The sequence below is a fragment of the Tympanuchus pallidicinctus genome, unplaced genomic scaffold (genome assembly GCF_026119805.1).
Source record: "Tympanuchus pallidicinctus isolate F22 unplaced genomic scaffold, pur_lepc_1.0 scaffold1, whole genome shotgun sequence".
Classification (NCBI taxonomy): Eukaryota; Metazoa; Chordata; class Aves; order Galliformes; family Phasianidae; genus Tympanuchus; species Tympanuchus pallidicinctus.
In genome coordinates this window covers 75099368-75122193 of record NW_026294618.1, presented here as the reverse complement: position 1 = coordinate 75122193, position 22826 = coordinate 75099368, and the positions used below count along the sequence as shown (strand labels likewise).

At 36.4% G+C, this 22826-nt stretch overlaps 1 protein-coding gene across 2 annotated transcripts in view; it reads left to right on the top strand.

Moving 5' to 3' along the window:
- The window catches only part of ADSS2 (adenylosuccinate synthase 2), a 32116-nt gene that overhangs the window by 5247 nt on the left and 4043 nt on the right, over nucleotides 1-22826 (top strand). Inside the window, exons 2-11 of one of the 2 annotated variants that reach the window (XM_052673303.1) lie at nucleotides 6221-6323; nucleotides 8727-8795; nucleotides 9538-9588; nucleotides 11801-11867; nucleotides 14701-14808; nucleotides 15030-15111; nucleotides 16397-16523; nucleotides 18823-18977; nucleotides 19803-19927; nucleotides 20531-20628. In XM_052673303.1, coding sequence (XP_052529263.1) covers nucleotides 6221-6323; nucleotides 8727-8795; nucleotides 9538-9588; nucleotides 11801-11867; nucleotides 14701-14808; nucleotides 15030-15111; nucleotides 16397-16523; nucleotides 18823-18977; nucleotides 19803-19927; nucleotides 20531-20628 — 985 coding nt within the window. The remainder of the gene's footprint in view (nucleotides 1-6220; nucleotides 6324-8726; nucleotides 8796-9537; nucleotides 9589-11800; nucleotides 11868-14700; nucleotides 14809-15029; nucleotides 15112-16396; nucleotides 16524-18822; nucleotides 18978-19802; nucleotides 19928-20530; nucleotides 20629-22826) is intronic. The other variant, XM_052673313.1, reaches the window with a different exon arrangement.

The window sequence follows — 22826 nt, the reverse complement described above, 5'->3', positions numbered from 1 at the left end:
CAGCGAGGAGGGTGCTGGTGTTGGCAAGGTGTCAGGGTTTGAAATACTCCCTTGTCTTGGTACGTACAGATATGTCTTGGTTCATAACAGATTTTAGCGCTCTGGCTACTGTACTATATAGGCCAGTTCTATGCACCAAGAAAACAGAGTAACTGCAAATTCTTCTCACCAGAAGGACCAGCAGTAAAGTCCTGTAGGTATTTTTCAGGTATGTCCGTGAGATTGATTGCAAACCCATGAGCATGGGAATTTCCAGAGCAAACTCATCAGAGAAGAGAGTTCTGGCTTGGGATTTTTCCTATAAACATTTCAAGGTGACTCTGTATTGTTTTCGGTCATTTTAGAAAATGAGATTCCATGCTTCCTCAACTGTGGGCTTCACTTGGCTTCAGAAGAGCTCTTAAGGTAGCAAACGTAATATTAGTGTTATTTTTGTCCGCTTAAATTTTTTACATCCTGAGTAAGCTTTAATATTGAAATGTATTTATGGAAAGCTAAATGAGTAACTTAGGAAATGCTGCTTTTACCTGCAGACCTAGCAAAAAACAAACTGAGAAATCAGCATGAGAAACCAAGCACCCCGGCTAACAATGAGTCATTTCAACTTCAGTATTTTGTAATGCAATTCCAGGGAGGGGGAGGTGGCAGGAAGGAGTCTGACAAATATTACAAATGCTCATTCTCTGTGCTCTGTACATGGCCTGCACTGGAAGGTGTTATCACTGGACAGCTTGTAATGAGCTGAAGGGCTCGTAGCCTGCAGGAAGGTTCCAGGTGAGAAGGTGGTTTTGCTCAGAGACTCGAAAACAATAATTACATTGTAGTCAGGTGCTTGTACAAATATTATTCAATTCTTTAACCCAAATATTTTAACTGCCAGTAAAGGTACTTAAATAAAAAAAAATCGTGTGTTGCCTTCCAGCACTTTGATGGCAGGTCTTGGCCAGTGGGACTCACTTTTTTGATTTGTTGAACTTTCAAGTTTGTTTTCAGAAAAATATCAGCCAGCAGGTAATGACTTTTTTCCTTCAAAATTAGTATTTTCAGGCACTTGAAACTATTGCAAGAAGGGTGTTTCCTAAGAATGTTTATCAAGTGGCACCCAGATGTACAATACATGCAGCTGCCTTTGCTATCTTAAGCCCCCTCTGTGCATGTGTAACCGATCCTGTTCACGTTTGTCAGGATAGGGGTACTTTACAATAGTTCTGTGTATAGTGCTGACTGGCCTATCTATATTGAGTATGTGGGTGCAGATTCTTGGGTGTGGTGCTTAAACTGAGAAGGATTTTCACGCTATTTAATCTTCTTCAGCAGGTTAGAGGGGAAAAACAACTTTTTTTTTCCTTAAAAATCTCTCTGAGCAGCTTACTGCTCTGGAAGGAATATTTCAGACAGGTGTTTTATAGGGATTGGTTTTTGGTACGGGGCTTCTAGAGAAAGTAGGTAAGTAGGTAGCCTGTTGTTCCCATGATTACTGTCATCCTAACAGAACTTGTCTGGTAACTTGTCTATTACTGTGCACCTTCCCCTCAGATGCCTGTATACTTAGCGGTTCTACATGCTGAATAGCTTGGATGTTGTGGGATTACCAGCTAGTGGCCAAGGATCACATGCTTTTTCAAGAAAGTGATGTAAGCATACTGCAATAGTGACACTGGAAGAATACTAGGAAATATATATTAGGGCTGTGTATTTTGTTTGTTTTTCCCTCAAAACTATGACCGGAAGAGATGTTTCTAAGATTCTGAGCTTCACAATTCCATGAACTGCTCAAACTGATATTGTTGGGGAGAAAAAAAAAGAGGTGTTCAGTTCATATTTTATATTAAGTAAGCTCACATTTCCCAGTTACCAGCGGAAAAGGTTAGGTGTCACCCAGTGGTTGTTCCCCTCCCAGGATCACTAGCAGAGGTGCAGGCAGCAGTGAGCAAGTTGCAAGTTGGAGGCTGCATCTGGCCTTGAAGCCAGTTCTGAGAAGCGACAGTGATACTAGGCATTGACCACAAGGAAAAGTGAAAAATTAAGGGAAGACAGCTTTGTTTTGCAAAGTCCAGGCTCATGGCAGCTGAAAAGTTGAGGAAATCCTATTCAAGACACAACTTAATACTGTTTATAATTTGGCAAAGCTCTGGGCTGCTTTGCTGAGAGGGATGACCCCATTGGCGCTGTAGAACATGTGAGAGAAGAGAGACTTTCCAAATACTGTTACAAAGGTGTGGGTAGAAGGGATAGTGTAAGGAAGGGAGAAAAGGGCAAGTGGAAAGTGAATGGTTTTAACTTTTCATTCACCTTCCTCCAACACAGTTATGTGGAAATTGCTGACTTCTGAAAATCAAATTTTAGAAACCTCAGAGTATGCTAAAAATTATGCAGTGCTGTGCTTTGATAGAGATGCACAAATACAAAAAACAGCTGTCAATCTTTGAAGTAAGCTTTATTAGAACACAGAAGATTGTTTGTATCCTTACCTAACAGACTCCTAGCATAACCTAGAGAGTTATTTCAGTGTTAAATAAGCAAAAGTTAAGCTCGGCAGCATCAGTTCTTACAAATAGCTGTAATATACTGAGAAGTCATGGAAGCAGGGAGAAAGCACGTAGCTACATAAAAAGGTGACGTTGGTTTGATTGTATACAGCAAGGGTCTTGCAGACCTTGAAGGCTTTCTTCTAGTCCTACATATACTGTCGATGCTGACCTGTTTTTTGGTCTTCTGTGACTTTAGTTTGCTTAAAAGTAGCTAATATATTTGTTCCTTTTTTTTTTTTTTTTTTTCTTAAAAGGAGTTCCTAACTTATCTTTTGTGTTAGGTGTTTGCATCTTTGCTGTCTCACAGACTGTCACTTTTACGTAATTTGGAGATAAAATATTGCGTACCGAGCATGTAAAGTCTTGAGTTTGTTAAATGTTTCTCAAGAAATGACCTCTGTGTTTTTCTTCCCCTTTGGCAAAAACTTCATAAAACTTTGAAGTTTGAGAATAAACAACGAAATTTCTTCTCACTGTTAATGAAACACAGGAGTTCTCCATTGGTGTTTAAATAATTGAATCAAAGGAGTGTTGGCTTGAATGACCCAACTGATCCCTTTTGGATCACTGTGGTGAGGGAGGAGTGAGAAATGCAGGTAGAAAGGACTGAAGCCAGAGGTGACTTCCTCAGTTTATACATTGGATTAAGCCTGGAGGCAACAGTTACGAAGATGTTGGTGTTATTGTCAGTTTCTGGATGAAGGGGAGATAGGAATTCTGCTGACAGACCAAAACCAACACTATTAACCCACCAAACTCAAGAACTCAACAAGCCCCCTGCTGCTAGAACTCTGAATTTGGGTTTTTGTAAACAAAATTGTTTACCAAAGCTGTGTTGTGCAATATCTAAGCATACAACATGAGTATATTTCACTGATAGTTCACTTTAAGTATACGACATGAATCATTCTCTTTGTATATTACGACTCATTAGTTATGTAACAGTACACTTGCATTAGGTTAGGGCTTACCTGTAAGTCAATATTTTGAAGGCTTTCTTAATTGAATGCTGTTGTTGTAGTGCTCTCCTAGAATACAGTTTGAAACTTTAAAAATTGAACTTTTTGACGGACTGATGCTGAAAGCAGGGTGTGAACTGACCAGACACTCCTACCTATCAATTGTTCGACTGGGCAATCAGTAGCTCATTTGGAATGAAATCTTTCCATGCTGTAGGCATTTTCCTAACACAAACAAGTGAACTCTGAGGATTAAAATTTCAGTATAATCTGCAAACCAGCATTAAGAAACCTTGAGAACTAAGAGTGCATTCAAGTGGTGATTCATCACACACAATGCTGAGATTATTATTATTATTTTTTTTTAACTTGCAAGCAAATTCCCTTGAAGTATAGCTGCTAATAGCAAAGATCTGGAAGTTTATATAACTTGGGTGACTAGCTTGCTTTTGGAGAAAGCATGAGCTGCGCTGTGCCTGCGGTTCAAGGCTGAAAGGATAAAAGCCAGTTTTATTCTGTCAGCCATGAGGTATTTTCAGATGAGCGTGGAAACAACACACCTTTGTGTACCTTGACGTCATTCAGTAATGTAAGGGAAAAATCTTGATACTACCAACAAACAGCAGCTCTGTCCTTATGCTGTGCACCTTACTCAAGCTGACTGGCCGCTGAACTTTGTTAGCACATCTAAATGACACAGTGAGCTTGGCAATCTTTTAAAAGACTAAGAATTTATTGTTAAGCATGATATACAATGGCCAATTTTTTTCTTCTCTTAAACATTTTGATTCTAGAAAAAAAATGTTATTGCTAAATAACTTGAGAAGCAAAACATGAAATTTCCGGTCAGTACAGGATTTCGGTTTGGACTCATCTTCATATTGGCAAATTACTGCCACCTCAGTATTCCAGTATTGTACTTAGACCTATTTATTGAATTTACATTTAAAGTGTGTCAATCTATAGGTTCAATTTGTTTATATTGATATTACCAGTGGATTTAATGGGAATAAATTGAAGGAATCTGATGAGGAAGAAGGTAACTACCAATTTCGTCAGATTCACTCTACTGTAAATGCTCTTTTTGTATCTAACTGTTCTTTCTTCACCTGCTTTGCTTAGATTTGCAAACATAGAGTAAGGGAACTCATATAAATAGCTTGTATAATAGCTAAAATAGCTGTAATTTATGTGTGTGTAACTTAATAGTTACTAACATAAATAGCTTGTATAATAAAAATAGCTTGTATAATTTATGTGTGTAACTTAATAGTTCATCAGATACAGCCTAGTTTTTGAGTAACCTGCAGTACCTGAGGAGTTATCAGCACTGCATTTAGAAAACAGTTGTAAGACATCTGCTTGCTAATGTAGCTGTTCAGCATCCTTTTAAATCAAAGATGCAACTGTGGAGGTGATAGACCTCTAAACCTTTCTTAACTGCTGCTGTTGAGAGGATGGGACGGAAGTTATTTCTGAACTTTAATTAAACAGATTACTTGCTTTATTTTTGTGTATGTTTCATATGTAGTGAATGGGAAATTTGGACTTTTCTGCTTAAGTCTCTTGCAGTAAAAACTGTCTGTATCGAGAAATCTACAACTTTTTCAAGGTACTGCATGGAAAAACTCTGTAATGTATTACAACTTCACTTACATTCAGGTGTTCTCCTTAGGAGAAGGTCTTTATGTCTTCCCTCTGTTTCCAAAGGGTGTCAGACTGCTATAAGCTGAGATGAGGCATTTATCTATGGCAGAGAGGTTTGAATATCTAAGAATATTCCTTACTCATAATGTAAGATATATGGCTTTAGGTATCGTGTTTGTGCTGCTTAAGTGTTTTAGAGGTAGCAAGTAGGCTTGGAGCTTATTCAAAAGTATAACAAATAAGAACTGGGGATATTTTGTAATGTTTTGTAATCTATTTAGTTTCGTAAGACTTAGACACAGGGCCCTTTTTGTATTTTTGAAGTATTTCACGGTTTAACAAATCTCTTAATACTCTTGTACCTCATGGTCGTGAGAAAAGGTAGAAATGCTGAATATTAGTTGGTGCAAGGGGTCTTCTACTTCACCGCAGTTGTCTTGGTTGTCTCTAGAGTCACTTCTTAACAGCGGGCTTTGAATGCTAATGCCTTGTACTGGCTGAGGAGGCATAGAATGAACTTGTCTTGTTATTGTGGAAAAACATGGAAAAGACTGAACCACAAATTCAAAACAACAAGCTTGCATGTTGCCAAACAGCTGACCTTATCCTCCCTAATTACAGTAGGGCTTTATCTACTCATTTTTAACTGGTATTTTTCTTTGTTAATGTCGCAGTTTGACTATTAATATTTATTCCTCATAAGTGTAGTAGGAACGTAGTGAAACTGTTGATGGCTTTTAGAAATGTTTGCATGTTTCAGTATATTTATAGCTCTATCCAACAATTTCTAGAAATACATTAATCTTATTTTTAAAAAAGGCATTTTTACTTTTGATAAATACCATCCGAAATCTATGACTGATAATACACATGTTGAATTTGTCAAGCATGACAAACCAAGTACAGCAGACTTACTGGGAGAAGGAGGTCTCTAATAGATTTTTTTTTTTACCAGTAGCAGAAATGAAAGCTGCAAAGTCGAAGATGGAATGAGTTTATTCCATATGTGTACTATTTTAATTTGTCTTCCGTATGAAGAACTATTAATGTATTTTTTTTTTATTTTTCTCCTTGCCACCTTAGGGAGGCAATAATGCAGGACACACAGTCGTCGTGGATTCTGTGGAATATGACTTCCATCTTCTGCCAAGTGGGATTATCAACCCAAAAGTCACTGCATTCATTGGTGAGTAGGATATCTCTGAAGCAAAACCAGACAATAATGTGGTTTCAAACTTTTGACATAATAAAACAACAAAATATACTCAAGGACAGACAGAAGCAGACAGAAATTTTCCCTCAAATTCTCGCAGGCTTGAGCTTTGCTTAAGTTTGGATTATGGATGTTTCTTTTGTCTTCGATAGGTCATTTTTGTTGTTATTGTTCTATCAATGCAAACAGCTAACTGCCAAGCATATCTTCATTTTTCTTTCCCTCTTTTTTTTTCTTCCTATCAATGATTTCTTTTATTGTCACAATTCCTCCTCCATTTTATTCTTCAGCCTCCATAAATGACTACCAGTACCATTAGCCACTTTCTTCCCTTTTCCATTGAATTGCAGAAGGAATGTTGATTCCAAGAAGATCCATGTACTGTGTAGATCTTGTCAAAAGGTCTCTTCAAGAGAGTACACTAGAAGATTTGGGCCGGTGACAGTACTAAGTGATGTCAGGATCCTACGGTTTGTTTGCTTTGCAAAAGGAGGTTTAGGTTGTCCTCTGTTGCTCCGTATTAATACACTTACCCATTTTTAATCTTGGAATCCTATTTCTGGTCCTACTCATTTTCCTTCGAATGGTTTGTATGACTAACTTACTTAGAAATTTTAAAAGCTACACAGTATTACTTCCTGAAAATGAAGGTGAGCTTAGAACAATCCTATAGCTGTGCATGTGTTCATGTGCTCTTTCACAAATGAAGTTGTTTCTGCATTACTTAAAAACTATGACCTACCAAGATTTTCAGCTGGCCTTTTTGACACCACAAACTCCCATCCCTTATACAATGTTCTTATACAAGCCAGGATTTTGTTGTTATGCTCCTTCCCACTACTACTTCCTGCACATCTCGTTTCTTTGGTGCTATAGTCATGTGTCTCAGCTTGGGTCTTGTACAAATAGAAAGTGGTCGTTGTCAGTTTGCTAACTAACACAGCAACTGAAGAGCATCTTTCAGTACCTGCTGAATTCTTGTTATTGGTTTGTGGTGAGTGTGTGCTTGCAGTCAGTGTTAATGCTGTACTCGATGGGAATTTGTCAGTGCCTCTTTTGTATTATGATTTCTTAGTTGAATTGCTTTGGATTAACTCTCCATCTAGTACTTCTGTGGAAAGTGCCCAAATAGACATGGAAATATAAGTTCCCTCTGATGGAGGGGAGGTTGGGATGCTAATTTCTCCTAGTTTTGCAGGCTGTGACAGGCATTACTGCTTTTATTTTCTTTTGGTGTGCTGTTGTATTATGTTTCTTTTAAATGTTGTTTCTGGAAGCCTGTGAAAAAGGATGTTCATTTGCTATGTTCTGTTTGCTGGACTCAGGTCAAGTAGGGAAAAACACCTTATAAAAATGCAGTGGGCAGGAGAGAGCTTTTCACAAATCTTTGTGCCCATCTCTTGGCCTTGTCTATTCGGAATTTTGTTGTTCTAGTTTCTTTTGCACTGTTGTGTTTAAAACTCTTTTAGAGGTTCTAATGTATTTAGTAAGAAGAAAAAAATTCTGCTTAGCTTAGGTTGCACTGAAAGGGTTTATAGTATTGAAGAAGAAAAAGTGTGAGAAGAACAGAGGGAAGAAGTGATTAGGATTGTACCCCAGAAGTTTTAGCAAAGTTGTTTTCAATAGTCAATATTTTAATGTTCAAAATGCTTGTATTATTAGATGATTAAACTAGAAGATTTGCATATAATTCCAAATGGCAGGTCCCTTCATTCTTTTATAGACAGTCTCATACTGACAGCTTTAAATCTACTGGCTTTGGCATCATCTGAAGATGGTTCAGTTCTGGTGTATGGAAATGCTTCTTAAAGCTGTTGGTGATACTGGTTAATTGCGTAGTCTCATTCTGAGCAATGTGACAGTGTGGCAATTCTGTTTCCTGTAGGAAAGTGAGTTTGCTTCTGATGGAACTTTTAAATGTTTATTTTTGCTAGTCTCCTAATCACCCAAAATCTCTTATGTGGAATATTCTGCGTCTTTACAGGTGAAGAGGCCTGAGGGAGTGGTGATGTTTATAATGATGTTAGAAATGTGCAAAACTTATAAAACTATTGGGTGATTAAAATTAGGTGTAAAGAGGGAAGTTAATTTTAGAAATGAGGAAGAGGAAGTTGCTTTCTGAACGGTCCCACAGTGTTGTTACTGTTTTTCTGATCTAAATTGAAAGTTTGAGCTTCTCAAAAAGGCTCACTTTGGATATAAATCAGTCTTTTATAGATTAATTCCTAAAATGAAAATTGTAATGTATTAAAAGTTTAAAAAAATAAAATACTCTGTGTGCAAAGCATGAAGTGACTTTGAATTGATTGAAATATTATTCTTCCATGTTTGACATGATTCATTATGCTTTGTGTAATGGTCTTTTTTTTTCCTCAGGAAATGGTGTTGTAATTCATTTGCCAGGACTCTTTGAAGAAACTGAGAAAAACTTGAAGAAAGGAAAAGGTGAGGAAATCATAAGTTATTGGTCCTAAAATAGCTTGTGGATACTTCCTACTGTCTTTTGAGATTTAGGCTGAGGATGCTTTCTGCAGAGGTTGTGTATAGTAAGTTTTTTCCAGAACTCCATTTACTGGCTTCTTTCTGACAGAAGTCTTGCTAAAAGACCCAGGGCCTTGATGGGGAATATAGACAGCCAAAAGGTATCTGTACAACTTAGAAACAGAACGTGTTCTAAATAAGAATTATCTGCAGACATTTGTTGCTTTAAGCAGTGAATTTGATAAATAAAACAAACTGTTCAACTACATTAGCTGTTAAAAACACTTTACCTCTTCTAATCTTAGCATATACTGTGATGACGAGTGTTAATGGAAGTGAGTGTGACAGTGATCCTCTTGATTCAGAGTTCTCTCTTTGGCTTCTTGCTGTCATGTCTGTGGCCATGTTTGGTAGCTGTCTGCTAGAAATGAGGTAAATCAACTGAATTTTTCATAAGTGTGAAACTACTAATTGATTGCTGAAGTTGAAGAGCTAGTAGAGTATCAGGAATTCTTTCTCAGAATAGGCCTGATTTGTCTGTGGGCTGATGTTTAGTTTTAATTATTGGAATCTATTCTTTTTTTCTCTGAAATGTGATTGCTCATTAATAGATTGACTGAAGACAAAAAGTATTCATTTTTTATGCATCAAAAGAGAAAAATGCTATGCAAAGCATAATTTGAAATATCTTACTTTGTCTTTTAAGGGCTAGAAGGCTGGGAAAAAAGACTAGTAATTTCTGACAGGGCTCATATAGGTAAGTTCCCAATTTTATATTTCTCTCTGAACTTTTCATGGCAGTAAAGAGTGACTTTTTAGCCATTTCTCTACATTTATAGTGAAATTTCTTTGGGTTACATCTCTGTATGCTAGACATTATAACGGCTTTGGTTTATTGAAGACACTAAAAAAGAACTTGGGGGTGCCCATATGACACACTCCTAGGTTTATATTGTGAAGTGACTCTTCAGTCCCGATTTGTGATCATAGCCTGGAAAGGAGGTTCACTTTTGAAGCTGGAAATGAGATACGAGAAGCAGTCAAAATGTGCTTCTGGAGCTAATTCACTGAAGGACTCATTTCCTCCTTCATGTAAAAGCAGTTTTACTTTCCTTTCATTAAATATATCAACTTTGTTTGGGAAACCACATGACTGGATGTGACTTCCAAAGTAATGAGCTCCATACCAACTGAAATGCCATTTACTACGGAAAAGAGATTTTATCTGTTGGGATCAAGACAGTGGCATTTCTTCTCTCAGGGAGGTCATGAATCAAGCTTTAATTCAGGTTTGTTCCAGAAGACTCTAAACTTCAGTTTAGAGCCTGGAAAAAAAAAAAAATGTTGATAATCCAAACCACCAAGACGGAGCTTCAGTGCTGGAGGCTTTTTCTCCTAGCCTGTCTTCACTACATAAATTCCTGCTGTAAAATAGATTTAGTGACATAATACTTACATAACTGCATGAATTAGGAAATAGAGTTATTGATGCTGTGGTAGTTTTCTTCTGAAGGTGGGAGCTTCTGAAGTGTTTATCAGACAAAAGCTTATGACATGGGGAAGAAAAAGGATTTTTAAAAAACTTATCTGGAAAACAAATAGCTCAGTGAGTGAATGTGTTATTTCAGATTAAATACCCCTTTATTTTGGAGTAATTGCTCTTCACTTGAGATAGTTGAGTAACAGTTCCTAAATTTCTAAAATTCTTTTTGACAGTGGAATCACTGTATGTGAATTCTTTGGGGTGGTTAGGTTGTTAGAGGAACTGTTCTGTGGTGATTACGTTACAATGGCAGCACCATGAAATTTTTGTGGGTAGACAGGTCCTGAGCAAAAAGAACTAGTTTTGACTGATCATTCAGCCTTTCATCTTAATGGAGTTGCAAATGCTTCTGCTTAGAAAATTTTGAAGGGCAGTGTTGAGATCTGTTTGTATTATAAATGTCTTCTCAGAAATGAATGTTGGCAGTCTGTGAGCAATTAGTCTGTAACAAAAGATCAACTTAAAATATGCTCAAACTGGTGATCTAATCCTTTAAATTATGGGAATGCATGAAAAGAAACATTGAAGTAAATTTGGTAAGGAAAGCAAGGAAAATCACTTCTGTTCTAGAGAAGCTGAAGCTCTTACTGAACAAAAAACTACTTTGCAAGATTTCTATCCTACCTGTGTAGGAGTAGATTAATTCTTTAATTTTGAGGATATAGTGCTTAAGAAAAATGAGCTGGCATCAGTTAAACTGGAACAGAGTTTGACTCTCTTCAAATTTGTCATGAACCTTGTCAAATTTATTTTTTACTTCTACAGTGGACAGAGAATTAATGGAAGGTGTATTTTGCATAATCCTTACCTGTCATTAATAATGTGTAATGCTTGAAAAAATAAAAAAAAAAGCAGGGCTTGTGAAGTTGACTTCTGTTATCTTTGAGAAACAGTTGCACTGGTTTTCATGACCAGTGTTCATGGGATCTTTACCAAATTATTATTATTTCCAAAAACTTTTGAATTTGTGCTGTAAAGTGATGTAAGAAATCTTTAGAATGAATGCGTACTCTTACTTAAAGTTCCCACCATAAATTTCAGCAGGATGTCATCTTTGCATAACCTGTTGTCCTGGATTTCTTTTACCTGCATGTTTTCTTTTCTGTCCGTTTGCTCTATTGAGCCACTGGAAGCTTGAAATGTTTTAGCTTTTCTATGGGAGATGTGTTAAGCAGCTTGCAAGTCTACTAAATAAACACAGAGTCTCTGAATAACTGCAGAACTCAGGGTGGGGAGGTGGGCAAGAAGTAGTTTGTAGAAGAGGAGGAAAAAACTCTGGTCATTTTATTTCCCTCTCATCAGTGTGTGTATATATTTTTTTCCACATTGATGAACACGACTAAAATTGGTTTGAACAGAGCATTACTGATATGGTTGTTTATTTCATGCAAAATTTATACTTACAGAAGTTATTTTTATTTTTTAGTATTTGATTTCCACCAAGCTGCTGATGGCATCCAAGAACAACAAAGACAAGAACAAGCAGGAAAGAAGTAGGTACTTTAATGGATGGCTTAGTACAAAGAGGAATTGATGTATTGGATTTTCATTACTGATTGTCATCAAATATAAAATGTTTCCTTGTAAGTCTGTAATGTGGAGTGTTCTGGAATTGCTTTCTCTTTTGTCCTGCAGTGGCTAGTAAAATGTTACATTCCTAATGAAAGAGTTTCATCTAGATATTTTGCCCTCTGGAAAAGTTCCTGGTTCCCAGTTTGCCTCATAAAAAAGGGTTCTTGCTCCTTAGTATTTTCATTGGTTACAGGAAATATGTTGCTGCAAATCTACATTTAAAAGTACTGCTTTATTGTCTCCAAGTAACTAAAAGGTCTGATAGCACTGATTTAGTTTCTCAGGATGCTTCAGTTTTAGAATTACATGTTCATATTTCCTAGGTTGTGTTGCTGCTGACTTCCTGAGGATTTTGAAAGTTTTAAAAACTAGATGCAATGTTTCTTACACTATTGCTAAGTAGCTCCCTTCTTGGGGATAGGGAAAGGGCTGGCAGAATTCAATGTGAAGAGTCTACAGCTGGCAAGTAATGTAGGACTTCCAAGGTACCAGTAAATTTAATCTCTCTACATGGATGAGAAGCAATTTAGTCTTCCTTACTGAGACCCGTAAAGCGTTATCATCCTTGACAGTAACCTTTCAAAGTGTCTGATTTGGGCATATCTTGCTTCACACAGGCTGCTATTGCACATTAACTCGTCAATTGTTCTTTAGGTTGGGTCATTTTCACACTTGACTGGGCTGTACCAGCAGTCTTGTTAGCTGTTCTCTTAGGAATTAAAAAGCAAACAGAGTATGTGTGTATATATATTTTTTTATGAGACTGTATTTTCATATCAGCTATTCTAGAGCAATGACTGTGGAGTGTAAGCTAAAACTGCTACATGGTAATATCTGTGATTTAAAAATACCAAGAGTCACTGAGCTACTTGTGAGATGGAGCTATTTTATTAGTCAACATTGAAGATTACAAGGGAAAGCACAGCAACGAACGCCTTCATGAATTAATTTATTTAAAAGAACTTTGGCCTCTAAAAAAGTTACATTTAAAGCTAAGAAATTTAAGTCACTCTTAGAAGTGCTGTGTCTGTTCTTCCCTTTAGCCTTATTATATTCTTGAAGTTCTGCAGTGATCATACAGTTCCCAAACTTATTAAATCTTCTGTTGGATAAAAGCATTAGGCCATCTACTTCCTCCAAAATATTAATGCTAAATGACTGGAGTGGGGGAAGTATTTTACAGATGGGTTGAACACAGGATCTCAGAAACTGATCATTGGAAGGCTTCTGCTTGTGGGAGGAAGAAATCTGGAAGAGCTAGCTAGTATTGTCTAACTGTAGATTTGACTGTATAGCATGTTTTGTATTAAACTTTTGTGTCTTAACACTTCAGATTTGAGTATTATAAATATTAAGTTCAATTTTTATCTGAATTTCTGTCCAGTTTCAGTAGTTTCCCTTCCAGAAAGGTTGTAGAAAATGTAATGTAATAGAGAAGTAGATATGCTTACGCAGTTTTTTAATGTCAGTAAATACAGTCTTCTGAAAGCATAACTCCTTTATGAATTGATCTGCCTTAATAAATAGAAACCAATTCTTTTTTAAAAAATTATTTGAGAGGGATATGAATTGAGGTGGAGGCTAGAGCCAATTATTTAAGGCCACAATCTCCTGATGTATTTAAACAATACTGTTAGGCAAAGTTAATTGAAATGTCTTTCATATTGGACTGCAGACAAACATGTCACACCCTGAGATCGATCTAATCAGAACATTTGTTGGTTTGCTTTTTCCAAGGTTATTCTTTTGAATCTAGTTCAAGCTTGTAATGGTCTAGCTAAAAAGAATTAAGTACTGATCATGACTGTATTTCAGTTTAGTTGCATATCAGTTGATACCTGCTACCTTTTGATATAGAGTTTAGATATGACCTTGGGATTAGTTTGTACCTTATGGAGTAGAATGGAGTCTTTCTTGAATTATGTTACGACCTTCAAGGCAGTTTAAAGGAATCAAATTTGATGTTCTTGCTGTTCCAGTATCAGCTGGAAAGATCCATATAATATTAAACAGTAAAAATCAGATTTCTTTTTTCAGTATTGACTTTATTCTTTATAATGACACATGGCAAAGATTTTGCAGTCTTTCAGATTGTCACTTAATTGATATGGGACTGTTGCTCATATTTAGCTGGCCAGCTTAAAAATTAGTAGGTAAGGAGGGGTAGGAACAGTAATTTAGTATTCAGAATCAGCAACAGTTGGAAATGTTTCTCAGTCGTTTTGTGTGTATGTACATCATATTTGTATGTGCAGCATTTTGAGCACCAATGTCACTCTTAGATGTTTGGCAGTATTTGTTTTCCAGGCTTCAACTGAGACTTTCAGAATTAAATGAAGTATTTCTCACAAAGATTTGAAAACCATACTGTTCATATTTTTCTTTAGCTCTTCTTAAAATAAGCATCTTGGAAGGAGTATGGTTACTTTCAGTTCATTGTGTTTCAGGATATTGTTCTAGAATTTGCTTCCTTGGGTAGAAAAATTGGGATTTATATACAAATAGATAAATAAAATTGATTGAAATACAAGAAGTTACTGGTCTGAAAACAAAAGTATGTAGAATGTGAATATCTTCATGCCTATGAGCAGTGATGTTCAGAAGCTGTTAACTACTACAAGTATCTGGTGTTTTTAGACATTTAAAACAAGGTTCTCAATAACCACACTTCATTTTATGCTAGGGGTGTATTAACTTTAAAGAAAAAAAAAACAGTTCTATATCAATCATAATTTCTCTTATTACCTTTTAAAGTTTGGGAACTACCAAAAAAGGAATTGGTCCAGTATATTCTTCAAAAGCAGCTCGAAGCGGACTCAGAATGTGTGATCTTGTATCTGATTTTGATGAATTTTCTGAGAGGTAACTTTTGTATTTTAATGCATGTTTCAAAAGCATAATTTTTAATTTGTGGGTGTGCCCTTGTGTAAACAATTACAGCAGGTTGATGTTTGTTTATAACCCATTCTGCTCAAAAATGATTTAATTTAACAAAATAATTGTGGATGTTCAGTCTGTGCATTACAGGGTCGGTGGAGGTGAGAGAAGGAAAACGAAACAAACCTCTGACTTTTGTCTTCCAGATTCAAAGTGTTAGCCAATCAGTACAAAGCAATATATCCCACCTTAGAGATAGATATTGAAGGAGAATTGAAAAAACTCAAGGTAAGCCTGTTTCTGTCTGTTAAGTGATGTAGTCACCGTGTACATAAATCTTGAGGCGACTGACTCTCATACTTCTGTGATGAGTTAAAATACCTATCCTATGACATTGATATTTATCCATTTAAAAAACCTTCTATAACAATACCTTTAAAAAAGCACCTTTGACACCCTGCTTTATGCAGCATTTAAAAACTCGGTTTCAAGGGAACTATTGTAAACTTTAAGAAGAGGACTTGTTTTGAGAGAATTATTATTTGACTTTCGCTTACTCAGACACACTGGCTAGAAAAAACAAGCATCAAGGTTGTGGTTGGGGAAGGCAGAACATTGTTGGAACATTATGAACTGAAGTAATAAAGCCTTAGGGGGAAAAAAAAAGATTTTTTTCATTGTTGTTAGTCTGTAGATTGAGTAATGAAGCCTGATTATCAGCAAACAACTCTCGTGGTTAAATATGAAGTCTGATTTGATTCTCCCTGTACTCACCTGAGACACTTGTGAGATTTCTCAATTGTATTGATTCTCTTATGTCTACTAGTACAATTTCAGCATGCAATGTTCTTTGTCTTATTTTTTTCTCAGCATTTTAAGAGTTTAATTTTCTGAGATTTTCTTACCCCTTAGAGAATGTCAACCAAATTTGACATGAGTTAAAAATAGTGAGGTATTTGTGGAACAGAGGAGGGCATGCACAGTTACATATGTTTAATTCTTACAGAAAATCAGGCTGAAGAAATCATCCTTCTCCTATCTTTAGTTTAGAATTGAGTATGTGGGAGCTCTTAGAACTTCAGCTTTGTTCACTTTATATCTGTTGAATTGAAGTACTTACATCAATATGTAGGACTAAAAATCAGTTTCATTTGTACGTGTTACAATGGTTTGTAGTTTACATAATGCACATTTACAGAATACCTATAATGGAGTGGTAGGATGGAAAAATATGTAATTGTAGCTTGAGGAAAATTACTTACGTGTAATACAGCATGGGGTTATTCTCAAGCTTGAATATTTCTAAGTCTTTAAAATTCTTAAAGAAATTGGATTTTTTCTTGTTTTTTTTTTTTTTAATTCAATAGACTGTATGTTCTGTGTATGTAAAGCTTGAGTATAATATTCTTCCTTCCCTTGTTCACATATTATAGCGTATTTCTTTAGCATTTATTTTACATCTTTGCTTTGCTTTTCCTTTTCAAAAGGAAGTAAGAGTATAAATGTAAGCACTTCCACTCTGATTGTCTTCTATTATAATGAAATTATAGTATCCACTACTCTTATTCTTTAGGCCTACATGGAAAAAATAAAACCAATGGTAAAGGATGGTGTTTATTTCATGTATGAGGCTTTACATGGACCACCAAAGAAGATCTTAGTAGAAGGTGCAAATGCAGCGCTACTGGACATAGATTTTGGTAGGTATAACCCTTCTGAGATGCAGGTTGCTATACATTTGTTATTACTATATATTTTATATATGTTCAATATGAACTCTTCTGTGCATATCTGTTCTTGTGGAACAAATGTTTTGTATTCCACAAGAACTCTACTCTGTGATTACCAAACAATCAGTGGAAAAAAAAATGTTTTTACATAAATGCTTTCAAGGAGCTCAAGAGTCTCCCAAGATCATTTCTTGATTGTTTCTCATTCAAAGCGACAGTAAGGATTGGGTGATTAAATTATTTTTTGAAAGAGATTGTAAGTGGTACTTCAGCATAATGTATATTTCATGCGAAATAGCTCACGTGCCTATAAATCTTGGGAAAACACTTAGAAGGAAAATGGAGGTCTCCATAATAGAGAGACAAAGCATGTATGCAAAATACTTACAGTACAACTCTTCGAAAGTCAGTGTTTTCAACTCCATGTAACAATGTTTCACTGTTCCACAATGCAAGGAAAGACACTGAGAATCTGGATTGTTAAGCGCAGGAAAAGCAGATCATGTCTGAAAATCATCAAGTGTGTCCGTAATATTGACAGAGTTATCTGGATTTTATCCTGCCTGTGCTTTGAGAAGCAGATTGACACAGGAATCTCTGTTCTCTCCTCAGACGGATATTTCCAGTTGGTTGGGCACCTAGGTTGACAACAGTCAGGTCTCAGTCAAAAGATTTGACGATACCAAATTTGATTATTGATTGTTCTGGATGAGGCTATTTTTTGTGCCTTGTTGCACAGAAGTTTTAATACCAACAGATGTTATAACTGTGCATGTCTTGCATTTCTGCCACTTTTCTGAAGCCTGTTATGATGCTTGCACGTGTCTCTGTGACTGTGTCTGATTTTCTCTGTTTTAAACACTGGGTGAGGATAAACTACTGTCAATTTACCAATCTGTGAGCTGAAAATGAGCAAGAACACCCTAATTGACTCCAGCTGTGACATCCACTAGCTGTAGAATCTGGCAGTAAAGAGTAATTCAGCTACTCTGACATAGAGAAATACAGACTTAATTAGTGCTTGTGAACTGCTATTGCAAACATAACGTTACACACGTAAACCAGTGTTTCTCTGCAGAGATTTGAACTGAGCAAAAAAAACCAAAAAAACAAAAAACCACCAACCCAAAACTACATATACCTCATGGTAGGTACGTAGTTTGTAAAACTTCACTGAGCAGTTTCTAATTGCTTCTATTTTTCTGTACTGTTGTATTGCTTTTGTCTTGATTGTTCTTTTTCCATCTCTGATACTTATTCTGGAAAAAAAAAAAAAAGGAAAAAAACCATCTGCAGCATGAGGTAGAAAGCTGATCTTTTATAGGAAGTTTAACTCTTTTAGCAATATTTTGTTTTCCAGGCTGAAGGCTGAATACTTAACCAGAGACAAACTAATCACCAGTCAACTAGATTATATTCTAGAAGTTGGGTTGCTTCTTTTTTTAATTAATTCCTTTATTTTTTATGTCACTATTGGGAATCATTTTTTTCCAATTGATTTTTTTTTTTTAAGCAAAACTCTTTTTTGAATTCTACTCCTCCTTGTGATTTCTTAGCATTATATTATGTTGACCAGCTCGTAGAGTGTGTTATTTTTCCTCCAGAAATATAAAATGATAAACCTGTATTTTCTGACCATTTTATATCATTTTCATATTGATCTCTTTTCAAATTTTCACATTGTTTTAATAGTGAATCTATTTTATATAACATGAGGCATGATTTCTTGGAATCTTACTCCAATTTTTGACTTGTATGATCATTCAGAATCGTTAGATTCTGCTTTTGTACCAGTTGGAATCACAGATCTTCAGATCATAGAATCACAGAATGGCCTGGGTTGAAAAGGACCGCAGTGATCATCTGGTTTTAACCTCCAACTGTGTGCAGGGTCACCAACTGCCAAACCAGGCTGCCCAGAGCCACACCTAGCCTGGCCTTGAATGCCTCCAGATGTTTAAGTACTTTGAATTCTGATGAAGTAATGACAAAAAAGTCTACTAAAGTAGTAATTCTATTTCTGCTGTTTTAATAAGGAGGGATCAAGCAGTGTACATAGGATCTAAGAGCTTATTAAATCTGACTGCAGAATACACATAATGTATGGTGTTGGCTTTTGTTTTCCTATTCTTCATGTATTGTAATATCTAGGTAATTGCAGTGTACCAGTGATCCTTACCAGGTTTGACATGTAAAATCTGTTTTAAACAAACAAACAAACAAAAACGGTGTGTATGTGATTTTTAAACTCATTTCTTTTTTTTAATAGGCACATATCCGTTTGTGACTTCATCAAACTGCACAGTTGGTGGAGTTTGCACAGGTCTGGGCATGCCACCACAGAATGTTGGGGAAGTGTATGGAGTTGTGAAAGCGTATACAACTAGAGTTGGAATTGGTGCCTTTCCTACAGAACAAGATAATGTAAGCATTATTTTCCTTTGCCTTTACATGTTACAGAGTTAAATATTGTGTCTGTCTTACATTAAATCAGTATTGCTTCTAAAAAAGACAACTGTGTTTAGATACCTCATTCTTCCAATTCTGTTATTTATGTGTTTGTTCTTACTCACTGTGTCATGATGACTGGAGTTCCTATATTTATTGTCACCAGTAAGTTAAGTGAGTTCCACGTTACTGTTTCTGGTACAAGAATAGCCTTGACTGTAAGAAACTGTAATATAGTTCTGTTCATTTTCAGCAGAAAGTGTTTGGGCAATGAGCTGAGGTTTTTGAGATGATTAACAACATTTCTTCACTCGGGACGGTGAGGCCCTGGCACCGCTGCCCAGAGAAGCTCTGGATGCTCTATCCCTGAAGACGCTTCAGGCTGAGTTAGATGGAGCTCTGGGCAGCCTGAGCTGGTGGGTGGCAGCCCTGCCCATGGCTGGGGGTTGGAAACAGATGGTTTTTAAGGTCCCTTCCTATCTACGACGTTAAATGATTCTATCATTCTAAACTGTGCTTCCGAGACTGCCAAATCTAATTGACAACTTGTTAGATCTTTCTGTGGAATAGAAGGCTAGAGCAGGAGGAATTTTCGAGACACTTGTTCAGATAGCATTCTCTTGAACAGGGAGTAGAATTCTGTATTTCTGTGTTCATTCTCGGCTGACAACTTTGTGGAAAAATGGGGGAAAAGTTTTAAAGTAATTTATGGTATTATAAGACATTGGTAAAATATATGATGCAGATGTATGCTTCCTGCAGATGAAAAGAGACTCATGTAATAATACTACTGTTTGCTAGGAAATTGGAGAATTGCTGCAAATGCGGGGTAAAGAGTTTGGTGTTACCACTGGTAGAAAGAGAAGATGTGGCTGGCTGGACCTCGTGCAACTCCGATATGCCTACATGATTAATGGCTTTACTGCGTAAGTTGTTTCGACAGCTTTGCTGGCAACTTGATAGAAAAATTGTGATATGCTCTGGATTACTCTAAACCTACCTAAGTACATGCTTTACTTACATTGTCCTGTTTTTCTTGTCTCTTGTTCTTTTCACTTAAAATACCATGTTTTGGTTATGCAACCTGGTGTTTACACAGCCACTATTTTATTATTTTGATATTTAAGGACAGGCACGCGTGGCAAACGACAAGAGCAGACAGCAACAGGCATCGTGCTATGAAACCAAATTAAATGAATGGTCATAAAGTATCTTGGTAGCGTTCTGGCCAATTAAAATTCTACCACTTAAAACTGTAGCCCACTCAAGAATGCTCATTATTTGAATTTTGCACTTTTCTTCTAGTGCTACATCTAAGTGCCCAATCAAAAGGCTGTTTTTGTTGGTGTTTTTTAAGTCGCCAGGAAAATGAATGGAATAGTGTCACAGAGGCTGTTTTTCTGTGGGAAAAAGAATTAATGGCAGTGTGCTCAAAGTGCAGGAATCAGTTTTCTCCTATGTTTTTAAAATGTGTTGAAAGTTGAGAGGAGTTAAAAAACATATTTAAACAGAGTAATGTTCCTTTATAGATTGGCTCTTACCAAATTGGATATCTTGGATGTATTTCCAGAAATCAAAGTTGGTGTTGCATACAAACTAGATGGTGAAGTCATACCTCATTTTCCAGGTAAGGCCACTTGTTCAACAGTTTTAGATATTGTTGAAATGCAACCTGAAACTTGAATACATTGGACTTTTACTTGTAAAATTTATGACAGGAATTTGTTACTTCAGCACTAAGCCTTCAAGGTCTTCTGAGATACACTCTGCACCATACCTGTACTGCAGTGTTATTTGCCTACTGGAAAGAGCATCTAAAACATCTGAAACTATTCATCCCCCTCTTCCCGCAGGACAAGACTATTTAGAGGTGCAGTGAAACAGATGAGGCTACTGTTCCAGCTGAAAAGCCAGATAAAGTCAGATCTTTTGTGCATATTGTTTTTTAACAAGTCAGAATCCCTTAACTCACAGAGCAGCCAGGAAATAATCAGGCACACCTGCACAATGTAAAAAAGGAAGGGAGGAGAGGTGCAAGGAGGAAATAAACAGTTCTGGAGAAAATAAGAGTGTATTTCAGTGCAGGAGCAGCATAGCATATGATGGAAACTGTAGTCCCACTCTGAGGAGGACAGTGGCCAAAAATATATCTGGCTGCTAAAATTTTTTAAATACTATTTTTAAGGTAACACATCCTTTTTGATTTTCTTGTACAAATACTCCAGAGAAAGGAAGAACGTTGTTCAGTAGTAAGGATTGGGCTTTCTGGTTTTCTGATGTTGCGTATGCATACATTTTTGATCTAGTTGCTATCTTGGGGTTTGAGGTGGGTCAGAGATAATTAAATGCAACTTAGAAAAGATTTTAGGTAGTTTACATGTGTAATCATGTATAAAGACATAAGCAGTGATCTATCAGTAGTCCTTGAAATTAGTATGTCTGGGGAAATTTGTAGTTCTGTTCTTCGGTGTGCTTGATGGGGTTCTCTCATTGATTTGCCCTCTGTTATCTTCAAACAAAAGTGCCAGCTAAAAATATGAGTGCATATTGAGTAACATGATGTGTGATTTATTCAGGAAGTTTAGTGGCCATTTTGTACTAAACCAGGAAATGGTTTTCCCCATGTAAAACTCGAATATTGTTTCCTTGTTATCTTTTCCAAAAAATAAAGGAAACTTTTGTACTTGCAATAGCCTTTGAACATTACGGACAGTGTGCATTGGAATTGAGGACTACTCCATAGGTACTCATCTGTAGCCCTGTCATTTAACCTGAGGATTATTTGTGCTGTCTTATGTTCAGGACAGAAGACATCCTTTGGCAGTCCATCATTAAGGATGACTTAAGTAGATGGCCATGCTTTCCAGAATGAAGATTTAATTCAGTGATGTATATATATATCGTGTCTCAAATGGGACCAGAATCTTGTTAAGGCTCCTGAAGGCATACTTTGCTCCCTGCATGTGCCTGTATTACAGGAAGCTGACCTTTGGCCACTGCAGTACAATATGACTCTTTTAACTGATTTAGCTGTTAAGATTTCAGTAGAAATGTAGTAGAAGCTGTGATTTTTGCTGCTGGCATGTCTTCCAGAATTGTCAGAAGGAGTTTGAGCTGATCATCCCTTAAGCTGGAAGATGCTGTCTCTCATAGTACCTCTGTGTTCCCCATCTCTCTCTTTCACTGCTATACTCTTCAATATTTGATTGATTTGATTGATTTTCTAAACCTATACTGCAGGTTTCTTGTAACACCAAGCCCTAGTTCTTTGTAGGAAAGCAAAAGGTAACTGTCTTCCCCTTTCATTTTACAGGCTCTTAGATATTTCTTAACTTGCTACTTTGATATTTTGAATTCAATCTAGAAAAGTTCTTGTCTTGAAATTTTTCACTAGCAGGATATTTTTCTCTCTGTCCCTTCCCCCCCATCTCATTTTCTTGGAGATGTTGATTCATCGTGTGAAATGACTGTCTCCAAGTTAGAAGCAGGGTACTAACATCTCAGGAAGAAAAAAAAAAAGACTTATTACATAGATTCTAGATTTTTCTAGCTGAATCTGAGAATTGTAGGAATCTTTTTTACTTTTCATGTTAGATTTCTGTGGTCAATTCATCACTTGCTGTTAAGAAAGAACTACTTATGTCTTAGCGATTTACATCTCATCATGTCAGCTTGTAAGTGGTTCCTGGGGTGGATCTGGCCATTGTCTTCCTGCCAATTGTTTGGTTCTGCGAGCTTAGGGAAGAAAGGTAGAAGTCCCTACCAGTTATAGGATGGTCCAGATTAAAAGCAATGTGAAAACCACTGTCTAGTCCTGCTAATGCT